Raw genomic sequence first — 17,367 nt, forward strand, 5'->3', positions numbered from 1 at the left:
CATTGGGAGGCGTGACCATGATGTCACGCGAGCGGTTCACCCACATTGGCTGAACCGCTCACGTGACGCGGTCGTCGCTCCTGAAAATCAATTTTACAGATCGGCTCTAAATTTGCACGCTTGGCCGCCTCGCTCATTTGGATAACTGATATTTGTTTTGGCGTATTTCCTTCTATTTAGCTGTCATAGTTTTGCAGATCTAGACTTCTGAGGAAGGTTGACATGGGGTAATGCTCACAATAGAAAATTAGATGGGGCTCCCCAGTTTTTATTGATCGGTCTACTAAAAGTATATATTTAAGATAATAGAAAATTAGATGGGGCTCCCCAGTTTTTATTGATCGGTCTACTAAAAGTATATATATATTTAAGATTTCTTCTGAAATGGAAGCAATACATTGTTGCCCTTCCTGTGTGTGGTGAAGCCTTTTAACTACTCTTCTTACAGAGTTATCATTTGCCAGAATCCCTGGCTGCAGTGGAAGCACTATATGCAGAGTGACTACAGGTATGAGGCTTGTGAACCTGTCTGACATATGAGGCTCTCCATAAGTGTTGGGTTTTCTTATTTTTAGCTTTGCTGTATGTTGAAGGGTTTTTTGTCACTTTTTTTACTCGCCATAACTTACTTTGTGTTAAAAGGAAGCTTACCACTGTAGCATACATTTTGTCATAAACAAAGTAAGAGCAGATGATGAAGGACAAATATAGTACACCTAGAGATTCTCATTTAAAAGATAGCAGCTAAAATATGCAAGGCCACTGATGGGGAAAGAGTAGTTGAAATGTGTGTGTGTGCCTGTTATTGCATATATATTTAATTACATTCGAGAAAGCATAGTACATGAGGGTAAATCTTTTGGATCACATTATCAAAATGTTAGCACTATAAGAACAGGATCATAGGGACCATTCTTAAAGTAGACTTGACGATGAAACGTACATCACACTTTGATCATTTACTATAAATAACATAGAGCAAGTATTCACATGATCTGATATTATGCTAAACTACAATTGTAATCTGTTTGTTTAACAAACTGTTATAGTTCCAGCTGTCTATGCTGCAAAAAGGTAGTTCAAGATTTGGGTCCAAATAAAGCAAAATCAACGTAAGATACAGTAAGAGATGTGTGCAGAGGTATGCAAATGGAGACCGTTTAGGGTGAAATTAACATAAGGCTTTATTGCCTGTTCCTTTAAACACTGTAAACACAAAACAAAAACCTGCTCCACTGTGGAGAATAACAACACAGTACTGTATATGCCCTAACTATCTGTGGCTGGCTGGTTAAGCCAGTTCCCAGTCCCCAAAACATATATCATCTTTCTCAGGGAGCAAATGTATAAGAAAGTCTTATCTGGTTCTCCAGTTGCAGGCTTTTGAAGTCGAACCACTCCCAGGAACAACAGTCAGGTCTTTCCACTGTCAGGATAGTTGTATGCTCAGGAAAAACTCTGGTCAGTCCTCCTTCTCCTTCTGTCAGCCCAAATGGGAGCTAAGGAATCTCTCCTGTGTCTCACATGAGGCTTTTTACAGAACTCCAATTAGTCCAGCTAATTGAGTGGCTGCAATTAACTCTCTCACTGCTGGACTCTCAGAGCTCTGAGGCCGCTTTATTTAAACAGGGATAAGTCCCCGTTACAACACCTCTTATGAAAATAACATAAAAAGTCCCTAAGTGTATTATCGCATTACAAGTCAATGTTGTAACATGTAGACATCAAGATAAGCAAGTAACAATAATGGGATAAATATTATTAATAATAATATTGATTTTGGTTGAGATTTTAGGCTTATAAAGCAAGTGGCCTGTTTATTATGCTATGGTTAAAGATTGGACATCGGCACAAAAAGATAATTTTACAAACAAGCATGTTTTATTTTGTAATCATAAAGTGTATTATCAAACATACATAAGGAATTGTATATTCTAGAGGACAGTCAATGTGAGATTGGTGGGTTAAACAAAACTGGGCATGATTAGCCGGTGTAAAACAAGAGGATGCGTAAGAGAGCTAGATAAGGAGAACATTGCCTTTTATGGGGAGCACTATGCAGGGACCCTGTGAGACATAATGTAGCACGAAAGTTAGAGCTGGTGACATTCAGACAGGAGAGAAAGAGAAGGACAAATTGCAAAGAGCTCTCTCCATGGAGAAATTTAAGGCTGCCCTGCTGCTGGCTGGGGTTGGGGATTCTTTAGGTTATTTAAACTTCAGCTGGGAAATCTGTGGTTCAGGTGTAAAGATCCAAGAGGAGCTGAAACAACTCGGGGGATTGGAAAATTTGGTGCTGTCTGCAGACAAATGGCCAGTGAGTGACAATACACGTATGCATATGGCCACAGCAGAGGCTCTCATCACAGGTAAGGCACTCACTTTGCAAATTTAATGCAAGAAAGCTACAGTAGTTAGAGTCTCTTAGCTAGATATAGCTAATAACAACAACATATTTACAAAGCGTTGAGGGCGTGAGAGCCAAAGCTCCCACCAACAGTAATGACCATTCGTTACTATAGTCAAAAGGCACATGGTCATTCATATATTCAAAAGGTTTTTCTCAATCGGTATAAAATAGTTTATTGTTTTCATTATGATTTAAAGTACTGTATAAGTGAGACATTTTATACTGTAGGAATTGTGATTAATGTCAGTGAGACCTTTACCTCCCAGTTCATTTAGCTGCAGTGGCTTGTTCCTTTCTGTGCTCAAGGTCTTCTGCATTAAAGGAGGTGCTCGCTGCGATCACAAACATACCAGGCTATTAACCAAAGCATCGCGGCCCTAAAACCGCAAGAAAACCAATCTATTCAAATTCCTTCTTCAAAGAATGATATGCATGTAACAATATTTTGCTTTGTTTGCCATTTGCAGGGGAGGATATAACGGTTGGCTTTCCTGGTATATATTTCTATTCGGTAAAAAGAGAAATGCAGCACCTTTTTTTCAAATTTAGATTCTAATTCTATAAATTACAGCACCTCAAAATAGAGTCCAGAGAAAATCCTCCTCCAGCCACGTTTCAGGATGGCGGTACTTCTCAAGTCATCAGGAATTCCCAGAAACATTTGGTGGTAGAAAATGTTCTCCAGATTCTCATTTGTACAGTATGTGTGTGTGTGTCTCCATTTACTGGCTGAATATACTACTTTGGAGTGTAACTTTTGTAGCTACCACTTACCAATAAAGTAAATATTAGAACCTGACTTTTCCCATCCAATTCATTTTTTTTAATAACAAATAGAATTACATCTATAGAACAAAACATGTGTTCTACATTCAGAGAAACATTACTTACTGCAAACCAGACATGTTTTGACTGTGATGTGTAGATGTTTATCACTTGTGGTAATCATTGTTCTTGTATTTTTTTTAATTTTTTTTTAAATCAACAAATACCTACTGAACGTTATGTGAAACCAAAGTTGTGTTTATAAATGCAGAAATAATTGGGCCATTTGATATCAGAGGAGCCAACAATGCAAAGCAATGGCGCATCTGGCAGCTAAGGGGTTAGGAAATGTTTGTATCTCCCCATAATAATACCTGCACTGGTTCTGGGTTTTACATTATCTTGTTATTCATATGTACTGTTTGTCATTCATAATATATTTTATTGCTCCAAAAGAACTTGTGGATGTTTATAAATCTGCATATTCTCATGCACCTGTGTACATATACATTTGTGTGTGTAGAACCAATGACTGCGTGATAGTATTTTCTGGAGAGGCTATCACTGGTTTTAATTTAGGATTCATAAAACATTGGTAGTCCATTAAAGAGCCACATAGAAGGAAAGAAGTCTGCCAGAAACACATTTAATTTAGCCTGCAATGATGTTATCTCTTTTGTCTACATATATAGAAGCCAGATTGTGCTCAATCCTTTGTTTGATTATTTGTGGCACAGTTTTTAATACCAAAGTTTAATCGTCAGCCAAGAGTTGTCTAAATTTAGTATGAGTATTCACTGAGTGGGAATGCTAGTTATCTAAAACCAAGCTCAGCTGAGGCTCAAGAGATAAGGGAATGACATTTTGACCTACAGTGTAAAAAGTTCAAATTCGGTGCATTCCTCCAAGTGTTGTATGAGGGAATCAAACATTTTACTATGTGAGTATATGCAGAAAAAGATATATAATATTTCAGCAAAGTATAATACTGAAGTCCCTATTTAATATGCTGTGTGGCTGCTTCACAAGGCTGGAGATCAGCCTCAATCAAATGAATAGGAGTGAAGTCTTCTTCCGCACATCGAATCACATTCATGGCATACTGTGGATTTAGTTGGCTTCACTGTATATCGAATGAGGACCTTTTCAACTCGTTGTGAAACTGCATCCCAATGCTGGAGAACTTGAAATGAGCAGATCTCAAGCGCACTGGGGGGGGGGGGGGGGGGGCGGCAATCAGTAAGTGAATAAGTGAAAGGCAATCAGGTGTAAGTGGGGTTCAGGCAATATGTAGCACCTTGGTGCAAACTATCTTGATTCCAAATGCTAGTGAAAGATGTCTCCATCTCAACAGTCTTATGCAAAGAGAAAATACAGAAAAAGCGTGTGATACTCCGTTCGTCTTCTCCATCTTGCAGGCCCCAGGCTCCCCGGTTCTGACGTGTGATGTCACTACTGGGATGCAGTTAGAATCCAGACAGGAGAGACTCTTGGGGTGTACAAATCACCTAACGCGTTTCACTCTTTAAAGCTTCATCAGAGGCTATTATGATAGTCTGCCCTATATGTGTTGAAGGAGATTGGAAAATTATTTTTAGGAGCTGTACCTGGTCCCATATGGATGCATTATCCTTTTTTTTTTTGTAATTGTCTTTTTTTTAAATCTTGCAATTATTTTACATTGCACAAGCACTTTGTATATTAATACATCACTCCACTTGGAATTGTTTATAGCGTTTAGTGCATTTTTGCGCTCATTCTACACTTTTCATACTCCTCCCTATGCCAGAGAATCGAATAGTAGAAGCAAGGGGTATTTTGCCTGTGGAAGGGAAGGTCAAAATCAATACACAGGGACCAGATACAAATGGAAGGAGATTAAGGAAGTCAAACTTCATCCAAGATTTATCCTATGTTTACAAACTTTGAAAATATAATGTGACTACGGGACACGGGAGCAGACGGATACTCACCTTAGCTAACCTGGAGCACTACCCCTACCCCCTCTGATAACAGACGAGGGGCCCTGGATCGAGAAGAAGTCCAGAAATTAAGGGGCAGCAGGACAGGCACAATTCGAGGCAAGTGAATGGAAGATCAGACAGGCACAGGTCCACCACAGGAGATCCAGTAGAGAGAGAAGGGTCCAAATAGTAGGGGGCAAGACCAGCAGTGAGAAACAGAGCCACGCAAACAACACAAATTGTAGCAGCAACAATGTAGGGTAGCACTTCCTGGGCCTTTTATAGTCCCAAAATAGCAAGTGCAAAGCCTGGAAAACCGTAACAGGTCAGTATTACTCCTGAGCAGATGGTCAGCCGGGGAAAACCAGCGAGGTCCGTCTGAAATAGACAGGCAGTCAGGACATGACATAATTACAATGTATTATAGGGATCAACTATTTTTAAAGGCATTGTTCACCAAGATTTTACCCCATAAACATTAACTGGGGGGGATATTAGAAGGAAAGGGACCAGGGTGGGGATATGGCGAGGGAATGGACCTGGGGGCATATAAGGAGGTAATGGACCTGGGGGGGATATAAGGAGGTAATGGACCTGGGGGGGATATAAGGAGGTAATGGACCTGGGGGGGATATAAGGAGGTAATGGACCTGGGGGGGATATAAGGAGGTAATGGACCTGGGGGCATATAAGGAGGTAATGGACCTGGGGGGGATATAAGGAGGTAATGGACCTGGGGGGGATATAAGGAGGTAATGGACCTGGGGGCATATAAGGAGGTAATGGACCTGGGGGGATATAAGGAGGTAATGGACCTGGGGGGGATATAAGGAGGTAATGGACCTGGGGGGGATATAAGGAGGTAATGGACCTTGGGGGGATATAAGGAAGTAATGGACCTGGGGGGGGATATAAGGAGGTAATGGACCTGGGGGCATATAAGGAGGTAATGGACCTGGGGGGGATATAAGGAGGTAATGGACCTGGGGGGGGATATAAGGAGGTAATGGACCTGGGGGGGATATAAGGAGGTAATGGACCTGGGGGGGATATAAGGAGCTAATGGACCTGGGGGTGATATATACGGAGGTAATGGACCTGGGGGGATATAAGGAGGTAATGGACCTGGGGGTGATATATACGGAGGTAATGGACCTGGGGGTGATATATACGGAGGTAATGGACCTGGGGGTGATATATACGGAGGTAATGGACCTGGGGGGATATAAGGAGGTAATGGACCTGGGGGGATATAAGGAGGTAATGGACCTGGGGGGATATAATGAGGTAATGGACCTGGGGGGATATAAGGAGGTAATGGACCTTGGGGAGGGGATATAGATATCTAATGGAACGGGGGGGTGAGATATATGGGGGTAATGGATTGGGGGGGATATGAGGAGCTAATGGACCTGGGGGTATATAGGGGGGTGATATAAGAAGGGAATGGACATGGGGGGATATAAGATGGTAATGAATTGGGGGGATATAGGGAGGTAACGGACTATGGGGGTTGATATAAGAAGGTAATGGACTGGGTAGGTGATATAAGGAGATAATGGACTGTGGGGGGGGAGAGATATAAGGAGCTAATGGACCTGGGGGGGGGGGGATATAGGAAGATAATGAAATGGGGGTGATATAAGCAGGTAGTGGACTGGGACGGGGTATAAGATGTAATGGAGGGGGGGATATAAGGAGGTAATGGACCGTAGGGTGGAGATATGAGAAGCAAATGGTGGGGGGGAGGGGGTTATAAGGAGTTAACGGGTCTGCGGGAGGGTGTAAGGATGTCCTGGGGGGAGGTAAGGGAATACTGGGCCTGGGGAGGGGGGTTTAAGGTGGTACTGGGCCTAGGGAGGGGAGTTTAAGGGGGTGCAAGGCCTAAGAGCAGACTATAAGGGTGTATTGGGACTGGGCAAGTAGGTATACGGGGATTCTGGGCCTAAGGAAGAGGGATATATGGGGCACTGAACCTGGGGAGGGGAGTATCAGTGGGTACTGGGTCTGGGGAATAGCAAGTGAGGGGGTAGTTGGACTGGGGAGGGGAATATAAGGGGTACTGGGCTTGGGGGGATGTAGGGTGTAATGGGCCTTGGGAGGGGAGTATAAGGGGCCAATAGGCCTGAGAAGGGGGGTAATAGGCATGGGGGATGGGGTAATGAGGAGGGTGGGGGGTAATGGGTCAGGGAGCATAGTGTGCTTACCTGGGGCCCTCGGATGGGCCTGCTGGCTTGTGGAAGCCCCCATAATGAGAGCCTGGGGAATACTTCTGCACATGTGGGCTTCAACCTGCAAAGTGGAGGGCCCTGTAGAGGAGGCCTGGGTAAAGGGAGGGCCCTGTAGAGGAGGCCTGGGTAAAGGGAGGGCCCTTCTTGCCTCCGCAGATGCTGGCAATAAACTCTAGCGTCGCCGGCACGGGTGGCGAGCCCCCTTGACTAACCGGGCCCGGGACAGCAGTATCGGCTGTTCCCCTGTTGATGGCCCTGCATATACATCCACATATAACTACTTCATCTTATATTCTGCAACTAAATTCACATTTTCAACCTCTCTCAGCACAGGTCGATTCCATTCATCTTTTAAGCAAAATTGTGTCATACCTAATCCAGTATTTCCCTACAACTACCGCCCTATCTCCTTTCTTCCATCTGAATTCAGAAGACTCAATTTACTAGTATTTAACCACATGCTTGAATTTCTCCCTCTCTCGCAGTGTGGTTTCCATTTTAACCCCTTCACCAAGACTGTTATAGTAAAATTAGGTCATTATGTTCTATAACTCTCCCTTCTTATTCTGTTGGACATATTTGGTGCCTTTTACACCTTCTACCCAAATGGATTATTTCCTATTTGTCTGATGCGCCTTAAGTGTTGGATCTTCCTCCTTTCCACCACATCTACCTGTTGTAATCCCATGGGCCTCTTTTGTAGGACCTCTGTTTGTTCTCCCTCCAGATTGAGTTCACACCTTTATGTGGTGAGATTTGGAATTTGTCAACCAAGAATGGTCTACATGAATTGTCTCTCTAGGTGAAGTATTCTACTCTTTTTGGCTCTCACTTTCACCTTTGTAGTGATATCCAAATCTATATTTTCTGATCTGGCCTCTCAACTTCTTTCCAATATCATGTCACTGACAATATTTCTTCTAGCTCCTCCTGTATATCCCCCCCCCCCCCCTGCCTCAAACGCCACATATCCAAAACAGATCCTCTCATTTCACTACCCTCCAATTCTATCAGTTTACCAGACTTCTCTCTCGCTATTCAAAGCTACATCTTGTTCCCCACACCCCATGTTTGACACCTCCTTGTCATTCATCAACATACTTAGTCCCTCACAAAATCTGGCCAACTGTACCTACATGATATTGCTAGAAGCTGTCCCTTTCTCACAGTCAACCATAATCCAATTTCACTCCCTCACTCTTCCCACCCTTCACATAATCATCACAACCAAGTGACGTACTTTATTAGTTCTTACTGAGTTGCTGTCTCTGTCATTTTTTCACCCAGGCTTGGCCGTACAGACACATGGTACAGCAGGCAAAAGTTGTCATTCAAGTTGTGATTAAAAAGCTTCGTAGATATGTTGTTGGCACAAATTTATGGAGATTAAACTTGTTTGCACCATTGGGTATTTTTTGTATTTTACAGGAGTAGGGAACGTGTGGAGACAAAGGAAACCAATTAATCTTTGCGCCAAATGTGCTGTTAGCTGATTCGATGTCCTGCTGTATAATGTTTGCTTTGCACAATTTAAAACAGATTACTGGTGCTTAGAAGATCTGTACCGTGAGATGGTGAAGCAGTACGTTTATGCAGTTGACAAATTGCAAGGACGACGCCCAGACCCGGCCACCATTGAAGGATGCTCACAGTTAAAGCCCGACAATTACCTGCTTGCCTGGCACACCCCGTTCAATGAAAAAGGTGTGTAATACTGTACTTTCTACATGTCTTTGCGTCAGAAACTCTCATTCAAAAAAGTTGACTTACAAAAATATTTCGATGTACATGTGTGCAATGTAATGATAATTAATTCCTATTTTAGCTTTTACGCCCTTCTTCTGCAAATTGCGTTCGTGTCAGATTGGCACTATTGGAGCTTCGAAAATAAGGGCCATAAAGTTCTAAAATCGGATTAAGATATTTTCCCTTTTTAGCAGTAGCTATCTTTTGTCACTACCTTTCTCCTATAAATATTTATTTTAGTCGCAAACAAACGCTATCCACAAGTATTATTTTCCCCCCAAAAAAATCTTCAATAGACACCACCTGTCAAAGTAAAAGGGAATGTCACATATGACACACTTGTGAGCATGTGACTTGTATATGTGGCAAGGGTTAATACACATAGCTCTCTAGCTGATTCATTTTTTTCCACACATGGTCCCTCAAATTAATAATAACTCCCCTCAATCTGTCACGTGTCACAAATGACACACCTGTGAGCACGTGAGTTACATATGTGACAAGAGTTAATACACACAGCTAACTAGCTGATTTACCTTTCACCAACGCAATGTACCTCAAATGAGTAATAGCTAACCTCAATCCGTCACAATATATCTATATCTTAACTCGCTTCCACCACCAAAGAATTTATCAAAATATTAATTTGCAGAGTCTATTGTCCCTGTTTAGTAAGAAAACTATACACTTAACACACAAAAAATCTGTTGTAGCAAAATGTGTCTGAAAATGTAAATTAATCTCTACAAAGCGGGCAACAGTTCAAATCAGAGCCAAAGCATTACTTATTAAAGTTTAGATTTAATCTACAAAAAGTACAGTGCTTAGGTTACAGAAAAGATTATTACAAGAACATAAAGTATACAAATTCAGTTTCTTCAAATAAAAAGGATAACCAAAGAATTACAATACCTTACCATCGAACATGTTCTGGGTTCTTCTTAAGAGTATGAAAGATGAGTATGAAAGTACTTTTGGAGTATGAAAGATGAGAATTCACATGTCTGATCCCAAAACACACCTCTGTTCTGATTTCATAACTCAATTGCAGGATTTATATCCTAAACCCCTTTTATTGAAAATAATATATGCCCCCTTCTGGGTGTTTTCTCAACCTACCCCTTTCATCAATCTCTCTGAATAAGATTTTTACGACTTAAGCACAAAAAAAAACACTTTTATTTTTACTTTTAAACTTTGCCTCAATATATAAAAGATGTAATAACTTTGTTTCTATAATATTTAGACAAATACCATCTTTACTATTGCATCTGTGTATTAAATATGCAGGCCTGAATATGAAATATGACATCCTAACTTTTACTTTTGCATAAGAAACAGATATCAGAGGTTTTTGGTGTAATTTGATTTGTGTAATCGCAACGGTTACAAATATCGATGCGTCATAATTGCGAATTGCTGTCAGACCCAGGATTTCATATTTAGTAACTTTACCCAAACCTTTGAGCTATCATCTTGGCCACACCCCCTGATATTCCACAGATCCACCAAGAATGCCTTTCAAGGTATATTGAAAAGGGTTTCGCTTATTCCTCTCTGTCAGGGAAGAGTTGCGAGGCTATTTCAATTGCCCCTCACTTGCAAACCAAGGTGTTAACCCCATATACTCTTAGTCCTTTAAAACACATACAGTACAACTATGCCTGGTCAGTGGTTTAACAGGTCATAAAAACAATTCTTGTATTTTTAAGACCATTTAAGACCATTTGCAAGCCACCAGAATAAGAGTGGCATGAAGATATATTAGATATGTGGATTCATCTCAATCAACACTATATATTTCCCTGTTCTGTACCCATAAAATCAGCAGCAGCAGCAGCTGCTGCAGTTCCCAGTATATCTATTCAGTTCTACAGTACCAGGGACTTAACAAAACATTTTCCTATGGGAGTAACCTGACACCAGTAAATGTAGGTGTCTAATCCTCATTGCGCACAACTGGTAATCACAAGACAATCTATACATAAGTGCTCTAAATGTATATCAATCTATTCTTGTGTTCAACTCCTTATACAGAACTGCACTCAGTGCTGTTAGAAATGGGGGATAACAGCTATTCTGACAGCTTTTTCAGGAAGTTCCTTCATATATGAATAACCTTAATATACAAATCTAAAACCAAAATAATGAGGGCAGCAACACCTCAGGCAATGTGGGTAAATTGTCAATGGCCCAATTTTGGATGTCATTACCAGGTAATTGTTACTGTGACCAATCTGATCTGGCTTCTGTTTCAGCGGTTACGCACATTATCATTCATCAAGATCACCATGCACAGTAAGAGCTTTGCTCTTTCTTTGTTTATTTATGGTCTATTTTCTCCAGCTTGTAGTTATACAAGATGATTTATTTGTAACAAAGCAGTGTTCAATGTTACTTTAAAGACAATGGCAATGATCATTTGTTCCTTTTCTAGGATCAGGTTTTGGAGCTGCAACCAAAGCTATGTGCATTGGGATGAGATACTGGCAACCAGACAGGCTGGAGACATTAATTGAGGTCAGCGTTGAATGTGGACGAATGACTCACAACCATCCAACAGGTAATATATGCGCTCAACAAATGATAATTATATGAGATATTATACGGCCCATATTCACGAAGGGGTGCTATTTAACCGGACACCTTCAGGTGTCAGAAAATACTTTTAGGCCCAAATGGGACACAGGTGAGATGACCTTAAATACAAATAAGTAGCTGCAGTAACTTTTTTTTTTATAGTGATAAAAAGTAAATATTAAAATAATTAAATTAGCTTGCCTTTTTGATTGATGTTGCAAATGTCTCTGTAAGTGCATACAAAATCCCCAAATAGCAAACACATAATCAATTTAACACTAAAGGCAGATGGATGCAAAAAGCTGCTAAATGTACTGCTTTGTTGTGTTATTCAGCTTAGTACAAGGCAGAAATATGTATGGTGAGATAAAGGCCCACATTTGCTAAGCTATGACATAAATATGGGCCTTCATCTCTCCATCTATATTTCTGTGTTCTCACTTGAGGGGGTTGTAAGGTTGAAGAAGCTTATAAGGCAAAACAATTGGAATGCATTCAAAATCAAGGCGCTTCCACAAGAGCCGTGGCAACTTCGTACGTTCCAGAGCACACGCCTCTTCTGAAGATATTTGCAAGGCAGCAGCATAGGCCTTCTGAAATACATTCATACGGCTCTTTAAGTTGGGCATCTTTTCCTCTAGTGAGTCCAAATTTTGCCGAAAAGTACTGCATGCAGTCATTCCGGATGGCTCCCACCCTAGTTAGGGGGACTGACTGGGGACATCCCAATTTCGTGTGCACTATCATAGGGAATGAAAGTGAAAAGGGAAAAAGGTCCTTTCCACTATTTTTCTTTCCTTGAGTCCTTCCATGATAGTGCACTACCCGTCCCGAGGAGGAATAAAGGGAAATAAAAAGAAGATTTTGTTTACTCTATGGTGTAATAGAACTTGTTTGGATACCTATGCAGTTTGGCTAGATATTTATTTATTTATAAAATGTTTTACCAGGAGGTAATACATTGAGAGTTACCTCTCGTTTTCAAGTATGTCCTGGGCATAGAGTAAAGATGACAAATATATGGTTACAAATACAGTTTCATAAGTGAACAGGGTATACATTACTGTATATACAAGACATAGCATGCACAGTTAGAGATAATATATATTATAGGCATATGTAACAGTTACAGACAGATTAAAATGTGAGACAGCATTAGTTTTGAAAGAACTTAGACTGGTGGAGGCTGTGAGAGTCTCTGGTAGATTGTTCCAGTTTTGGGGTGCACGGAAAGAGAAGGAGGAGCGGCCGGATACTTTGTTGAGCCTTGGGACCATGAACAGTCTTTTGGAATCAGATATCAGATGATAAATGCTGCATGTGGTAGGGGTGAGAACCTTGCTCAGGTAGACGGGTAGCTTGCCCAGAAAGTATTAGAAGGCAAGACAGAAAAGATGAACTTTGCGCGTAGACTCAAGTGATGGCCAATCTAGTTCTTTGAGCATTTCACAGTGATGTGTGTTGTAGTTGCATTGGAGGACAAAACGGCATATTGAATTGTAGAGGGTGTCAAGTTTGCTAAGGTGGGTTTGGGATGCCGATCCGTATACTATGTCTCCATAGTCAATAATTGGCATTTGCATCTGCTGTGCGATACGCTTTCTGACCAGCAGACTTTATGACCAGATATATATGAAGGTGCTAGGGTCTCTAGGTCTTTTTAAGTTGAAAGGCTGGTGACACCCCCAACTAGAAGGGCCTGACTCCACATTTGTGTACACTGTCATGGTTCACTGTTTACAATATGTTTTTGCCATGAAATGGCTAAGACAAGTTAATGAGCCACTGTATTACCCTCTTGCAAATGTTCACAATACTGTATATACCAATCCCTAAAAACATATTGAACTTCTTATGCTTTATACTTACTATACAAGTACCCTGTCCATGTTTTTTGCTTTCCAAACAATAAAAAACCTAACTATAAAACAAAGGCTGCTGCTAGTATGAGTATCACAATGGTAACCTTCAAAGAAGATTTTCAAACTAGAGAGTGGTCCTATTTCATGTCTGGTACTGTTTTCAAACATAAGAAAGAGTGTTATGTTTATTATATATGATGGAAAGCACATTAACTCCACAGGCAGTACTGCCAATAAGGGAGGGTGCTGTCAGTCACAATCCCACCCCGACATAAATAAAGAAAACTGTCTCCCTAAAAATAGACCAAACACGCAGGTTATGTTCGTGTTTTCACATTGAGCTGGGTGTGTGTGTTGCTGGTCCAGGTGAACTCGATATTCAAGAGATGAGCCTTTTTGTCTTTGGCATCTCACTTTTGTTATTTTTATGGCTGCTTTAGAAATGGGCAGAAGAGGTCAGTACCTGCAGTCGGTGCCCCTGTTCTCTACTTAAAGAAGCAATTCCTCCCAGGACCAAAGTGAACCAATTCCAACTAGTGACATGTTTACGGTGTCTCATCTGGGGGGTTTTACCAAAATCTGACCGCTGTATTTATTTTTTTTATTTATTTTTTAAGTTGGGGCTGTTGGATTCCCTCTGGCTGCCCCTTTTGTGTGATGTCACTTTGTGTCCAACAAGTGCTTGTAAAGCCAGAGTCCTACCCTCCGCCCCTTAACGTTATTGGTTATCTGATAAGGGCAGGGTGAGAGAAGGGTAAATAAAACACTTAAATGCTAAACACTCCCCCTTTTTAAAATTAATTAACCAATTATTTTTTTGAAAGGCTGCCTCCCCTTTGCTGTTAGCATTGTTAGATTTCTTTAGGGAAGCTAATTATACTGTCAAATAATTTACAAAATGAGTTTTTCTGGCCAGCTATTTTCAAGGTATAATCACTCATATGATCTGTTATTTCAAGGCTAAAAAAATGCATAATTTTACTCAACCAAATCCATAAATTCAATTGTTCAGTACTTTCAATTGGGAATTTCCTGTGCCTCCTCTAAGCACATTCATTCCATATCGGCTTTGGATAAGCACAACTTGTATTTGTAAGTTTTGACTCATATTCGGTTACGTTATAGCCATGAAACAAAGCTCCAATTTATGTTAAATGCCAGACGTCACTGGTGACAGAACATCTCCTTCCAGCCAAATATCTTTGTGTGCTAAGTCATCCACTAAATGGAGAGACAGAGAGAATGTCACACTGCTATTTGTTTTCCGACACAAGCAGCTAACACTTGAATATTGAAGGTGCTATGTTATAGAATGTTAAAGTTAGCCACTCACATATGAAGTGATACGGCATACAGTATGTGGCTAATACCAAGCAGAATTGTCTCTGTTTGATACCTTACTGATTTGTACTTAAATGTACAAGACCTGCTGGAAATAGTCCATGCTACTGAGATATTTCGGTCAGTGATGCAAAAGACTTTCTACGTGCCAACACAATGACAAGGAGATATCCAAGCCAGCGAGTCACTCCGTAGGTGGAGTGTAGGCAGAGAAAAGGGCCCCCACATTGCATGCACTCTCTGGTCTGATGGTATAGAAAGGGTGTGTGTGAGGCTAAGGACCACAGAATCGTTAATGTGGTAGACTATGAGTGTTAGAGCAACACTAATGCAGCTACACGCTGGTTAAGGTAAAGGGTGAACGTCCCAGGCAGAATGGTAGTAAGATATCAGTACTGCATATGAGTGACTATAAAAACAAACTATAGACTGAATAAAATATAGGGGACACACAACAAATAATGCACATAGAGAGTGAAGTAATAAGTAGAAATGCTGACAAGGTATTAATAACTTGGAGTGCTAGTTTTCCACACCATATGCCATATAAATAGGATGACTGTACATATTACCGCGCTCCTCCCTTTAGACGTGTGCTGCTGGTAAAAGGATTGGCCTTACATATAGGGAAAACAATAGAACAGATCCTGCGCTCCTACTAATTTGGGCTAAAATATACTGGTGACATGTTTACATTTAGGACCTAAGTCTGTGTAACAAAGGAGTCATTTGGTTGCATCTTTTAATCAAAACATGACTCAAGCCTGCCACCCTCGTCAAGGTAAACTCTGTGGTACCTACACTGTATATATGTAATTTCTTATTGTTTGTTGACGAAACTTTGTGAAATATGTGAAATTGCCCTGAAGGGAGCAATGTGGGGGTGTGGGTGGAAGAGAGAGGTGAGGGAGAGGTGAGGGTATGAGGGAGAGGTGAGGGGAGGAAGAGAGGGGTGGGGGGTTTAGAGTGGGCGGTGGGTGGTGAGGGTAGAAGAGGAGTGAGGGAGAGGTGGGAGGAAGAGGTGATGTTGGGGGTGAGAGGTGGGAGTGAGGATGGGGATGGGAGGGAGGAACAGACAGGTGAGGGTTATGGTGGGAGAGAGGGATAGGTGTAAGGGAGGGAGAGGTGTGAGGGAGGGAGAGGTGTGAGGGAGGGAGAGGTGGGTGAGGGTAGGAGGAAGGGAGGAAGAGAGGTGGGTGGGAGAGGCGAGTGTGTTAGGGCGAGATGTGGAGGTGAGGGTGGAAAGGATAGATGTGGGCTGAGGGAGGGAGTGAGGAGGGTGAGGGAGGGGTGCAAGGGTGAGGGAGGGGGTGAGAGAGGGTGGAATAAAGGGAGAGAGTGGTGGGAGTAAGAGTGGGCTGGAGAGGTGGGGTGAGGGTGGGAGGAAGTGTGAGAGGGGTGGGAGGGAGAGGTGGGGGGAGGGTGGTGATTGGGAGGGGGAGGGAGGGTGGTGAGGAGGGAGGGTGGTGAGGGGGGGAGGGAGGGTGGTGAGAGGGAGGGAGAGAGGTGGGGGTGAATAAGGCAGGGAGGCAGAGAGAGGTGGGGGTGAGGGTGAGCACGGTGAGGGAGGGAGAGGTGGGGTGAGGGTGGGAAGAAGTGTGAGAGGTGGGGGCGAGGGAGAGAGGTGGGGTGGGAGGGAGAAAGGTGGGGTGGGAGGGAGAGCTGGGGGTGATGGTAGGAGAGTGTGAGTGGGTGGGAGGGAACAGTGGGGCGAGGGGGAGAGGTGGGGGGAAGAAGAGGTGGGGGAGGGGGAAGTGGGGTTAAGGGGGAGGGAGAGGTGGGGGTTAGGGGAGGGAGAGAGAGGTGAGGGGTAAGAGGAGGGAGAGGTGGGTGTTAGGGGAGGGAGAGGTGGGGGTGAGTGAGGGAGGGAGAGGTGGGGGTGAGGGAGGGAGAGTTGGGGGTGAGAAAGGGAGAGTTGGGGGTGAGGGAGGGAGAGGTGGGGTGAGGAGGGAGGGAAAGAGAGGTGGGGTGAGGGAGGGAGAGGGAGAGGTGGGGGTGAGGGGTGAGGGAAAGAGGTGGGTGTTGGGGGGAGGGAAAGAAAGGTGGGGGTGAGGGGGGAGGGAAAGAGGTGGGGGTGAGGGGGTGAGGCAAAGAGAGGAGGGGGTGGGAGGGAAAGAGAGGTGGGGTGAGGGGGGAGGGAAAGAGGTGGGGTGAGGGGGGAGGGAAAGAGGTGGGGGTGAGGGGGGAGGGAAAGAAAGGTGGGGGTGAGGGTGGAAAGAGAGGTGGGGTGGGGGGAGGGAAAGAGAGGTGGGGGGAGGGAAAGAGAGGTGGGGAGGAGGGAAAGAGAGGTGGGGGGGGAGGGAAAGAGAGGTGGGGGGGAGGGAAAGAGAGGTGGGGGGGAGGGAAAGAGAGGTGGGGGGGAGGGAAAGAGAGGTGGGGGGAGGGAAAGAGAGGTGGGGGGAGGGAAAGAGAGGTGGGGGGGAGGGAAAGAGAGGTGGGGGGGAGGGAAAGAGAGGTGGGGGGGAGGG

The 17,367-nt window shown here is 43.0% G+C and overlaps 1 protein-coding gene across 1 annotated transcript in view; it reads left to right on the forward strand.

The window, feature by feature from the left end:
- Positions 1–2,065: 2,065 nt before the first annotated feature.
- The window catches only part of ADPRHL1 (ADP-ribosylhydrolase like 1), a 29,918-nt gene continuing 14,616 nt past the window's right edge, over positions 2,066–17,367 (forward strand). Inside the window, exons 1-3 of the mRNA XM_075590635.1 lie at positions 2,066–2,369; positions 8,910–9,074; positions 11,554–11,679. Of these exons, the coding sequence (XP_075446750.1) occupies positions 2,156–2,369; positions 8,910–9,074; positions 11,554–11,679 (505 nt within the window). The 5' untranslated portion in view covers positions 2,066–2,155. The remainder of the gene's footprint in view (positions 2,370–8,909; positions 9,075–11,553; positions 11,680–17,367) is intronic.

This window comes from Ascaphus truei, chromosome 3 (genome assembly GCF_040206685.1).
Source record: "Ascaphus truei isolate aAscTru1 chromosome 3, aAscTru1.hap1, whole genome shotgun sequence".
Classification (NCBI taxonomy): Eukaryota; Metazoa; Chordata; class Amphibia; order Anura; family Ascaphidae; genus Ascaphus; species Ascaphus truei.